The sequence below is a fragment of the Sinocyclocheilus anshuiensis genome, unplaced genomic scaffold, assembly GCF_001515605.1.
Source record: "Sinocyclocheilus anshuiensis isolate Anshui unplaced genomic scaffold, SAMN03320099.WGS_v1.1 scaffold1497, whole genome shotgun sequence".
NCBI lineage: Eukaryota > Metazoa > Chordata > Actinopteri > Cypriniformes > Cyprinidae > Sinocyclocheilus > Sinocyclocheilus anshuiensis.
The window spans coordinates 399,730-402,526 of NW_015543492.1; the positions used below are offsets into that span (position 1 = coordinate 399,730).

A 2,797-nucleotide genomic window follows, 5' to 3' on the forward strand; every position below is an offset into this window, starting at 1 on the left:
GCATATTAGAATGATTTCTGAAGGATCATGTGACACTGAAGACTGGAGTAATGATGCTGAAAATTCAGCTGCACATCACAGGAATAAATTACATTTGAACAGATATTCACATAGAAAACTGTTATATTAAATTGTAATAATATTTAATAATATTACTGTTTTTACTGTATTTTTGATCAAATAAATGTCGTCTCGGTGAGCATAAAATACTTTTTTCAAAAACATAAAAAATTTGACCGACCCCAAACTTTTGAATGGTAGTCTAAATAAATAAATAAACATATATTACATATATACACATGCACACAATTTAAATAAATAATATAAAAGTAGTTTAAAAATTTAAAAAACAAAAAATTTGATCAACATATATAGCATTATCTATGTAGCAGTGCACTTCCACAAACTACCTAAAATCATAATTAAAAATCAAATCTGAATCATTTTCCAGTCCTATTAGGAGCCACCCAGAAGAACCAAGCAACCACACAGCAACTTCAGAATCTCTTTTCTTGGAAATGATCAAAGCTGGTCCCCTCACAGCTCATCAGAGAGGCCAGAGACCCATTAAAACAGCCTCACACGTGTGCTTCATTAACTGCTTCCTCAGAGCGGCTCTGGACGCTGCGCTAGCTAATGAGTGCTGAAGCCCAGCTGGATGGACACGCAGAGAACCGGATGAGCTCACGGCCTCGGTGAAACAGAGGCTAGCCGTGAGGAAATGGCAAAGTGGTGATTTTTACCTCGTTAAAGAGCAGGAAACTGCTGAAGCCCCTCGGCGAACTGTGCAGGTGATCTGGAAGAGACACCTTACGATGAACCGTACCGTTCCTGCGCACTTCCAGCAGACAATCACGCCCACCTTTAATGCAATAAAATCAGTACTGAAATTATTTTCATTTTGCTGAAACCTAAAGTTTATTCATTAATCAAATAATTAAAGGGTTAGTTCACCCAAAAATGACAATTCTGTCATTAATTACTCACCCTCATGTTGTTCCAAACAATTGGGGGGGGGCAATAGGGATTTCGCCTAGGGCGTCAAATTGGCTAGAAACGGCCCTGGTAACATGACACGAGCGTGTGGCGGTGCCGGCGCTGACCCAGTTCCGGCGTGATGACGTCATTAGCCACAAGTGACACAGTAGAGACGAAGATGTGGAATAAAGTCGTTATTTTTGTTTTCTTTGCGCAAAAAAGTATTCTCGTAGCTTCGTAACTTTACAGTTGAACCACTGATGTCACACGGACTACTTTGTCGATCATCTTGGTACTTTTCTGGACCTTGAACGTGGTAGTTACCTTGCTGTCTATGGGAGGGTCAGAGAGCCCTCAGATTTCATCAAAAATATCTTAATTTGTGTTCCGAAGATGAACGAAGGTCTTACGGGTTTGAAACAACACGAGGGTGAGTAATTAATGACAGAATTTTCATTTTTGGGAGAACTAACCCTTTAATCTCATTTGTTTTATAATCCACACTCAAATAAAAACTGAACTGCCTATAAACATTTGAACTGCACATGCAGTTTTTAAATAAACCTTTTTAATGATATTATTATATTTCTACTCCAATTCATTATTTAAATATAAACATTTAAAATGTGGCTCTAATAAAACTTGTTTTCATCACAGATTTATTCAAACACATGAAATAATTAAGACAACAGGTTAAGTAAAATCATAATCAATATTTAATATAGTGCATATATTTAGCAAAATGCTTCTCTCTAGAGGAATTTTTTCTAGCTGACTATCAAAATTGACAAAATTTGAAACCTAATTAAAAGTCAAAATCTCAAAAGTAACAAAGCACAAAGTTTAATGCGATTATTAGATGAGAGCCATGCTGCAAATGAAGTTTAGTGAAGTTTTGTTCTCGAATCAACTGAAAATATCACAGACTAAAAAAATCTTGATTTAATTAAGTGACCATTTCGGTCAATGATTTCGGCCCTTCAAAACTGTTTTGGTCAAAACCGAAAATTCATTCATTAATATAATAGAAACGAGCATTTGTTGGAGTTGAAGTAGTACGAGAGGCAGACTTACAGCACCACAGCATGCCGTTATGGATCTGGATGGACTGCAGTCTGTCACAGGAGACTCTGAACTGTCGTTTGACCTGCAGCGTGGACACGTCCCACACGATCACACTGCAATCGTCACTGCACGAGTACGCCACCGTCTGACTGTCACGGACAGCAGGTCAAAAATTCAAATCAGTTAGCACTGATGTCTAGATTCTGAGAAATGCAGCATTACATCACTTGCTCACCAGTGGCTCCTCTGCAGTGAATGGGTGCCGTCAGAATGAGAGTCCAAACAGCTGATAAAAACAAGATGATAATTCACAAGTAATCCACACGACTCCAGTCTATCAATTAACGTCTTGTGATGACCAGTCCATCAGTTAATGTCTTGTGAAGCCAAAAGCTGTGTTCGTAAGAAACAAAATCCATCATTAAGACGTTTTAACTTTGCTTCCAGCTAAAATATCCATAATAACGCTTTCTCCAGTGAAAAAGTAGTCACATCTGAATCAGGAGAGAAATCTGCACAGATCAAGCACAGCTCTAAACAAATATGTGGGTGCATTTTGATGTGAGAAACAACAGGAGATGGACTTTTTCACTGGAGGAAGCGTTATGTATTACGGACTGGAATTTTGCTAAAAGAGATGAAAGTTAAAACGTCTTAATGATGGATTTGTTTCTTATAAACACACAGCTTTTGGCTTCTCCAGATGTTAACTGATGGACTGGAGTGGTGTGGATTACTTGTGGATTATTGTGAT

At 37.8% G+C, this 2,797-nt stretch overlaps 1 protein-coding gene across 1 annotated transcript in view; it reads right to left on the reverse strand.

Moving 5' to 3' along the window:
• Positions 1–2,797, reverse strand: part of LOC107694768 (DENN domain-containing protein 3-like) — a 33,350-nt gene that overhangs the window by 2,393 nt on the left and 28,160 nt on the right. The window contains exons 21-22 of the mRNA XM_016494448.1: positions 2,053–2,192; positions 744–862 (exon numbers count right to left, since the gene is read on the reverse strand). Coding sequence (XP_016349934.1) covers positions 744–862; positions 2,053–2,192 — 259 coding nt within the window. The remainder of the gene's footprint in view (positions 1–743; positions 863–2,052; positions 2,193–2,797) is intronic.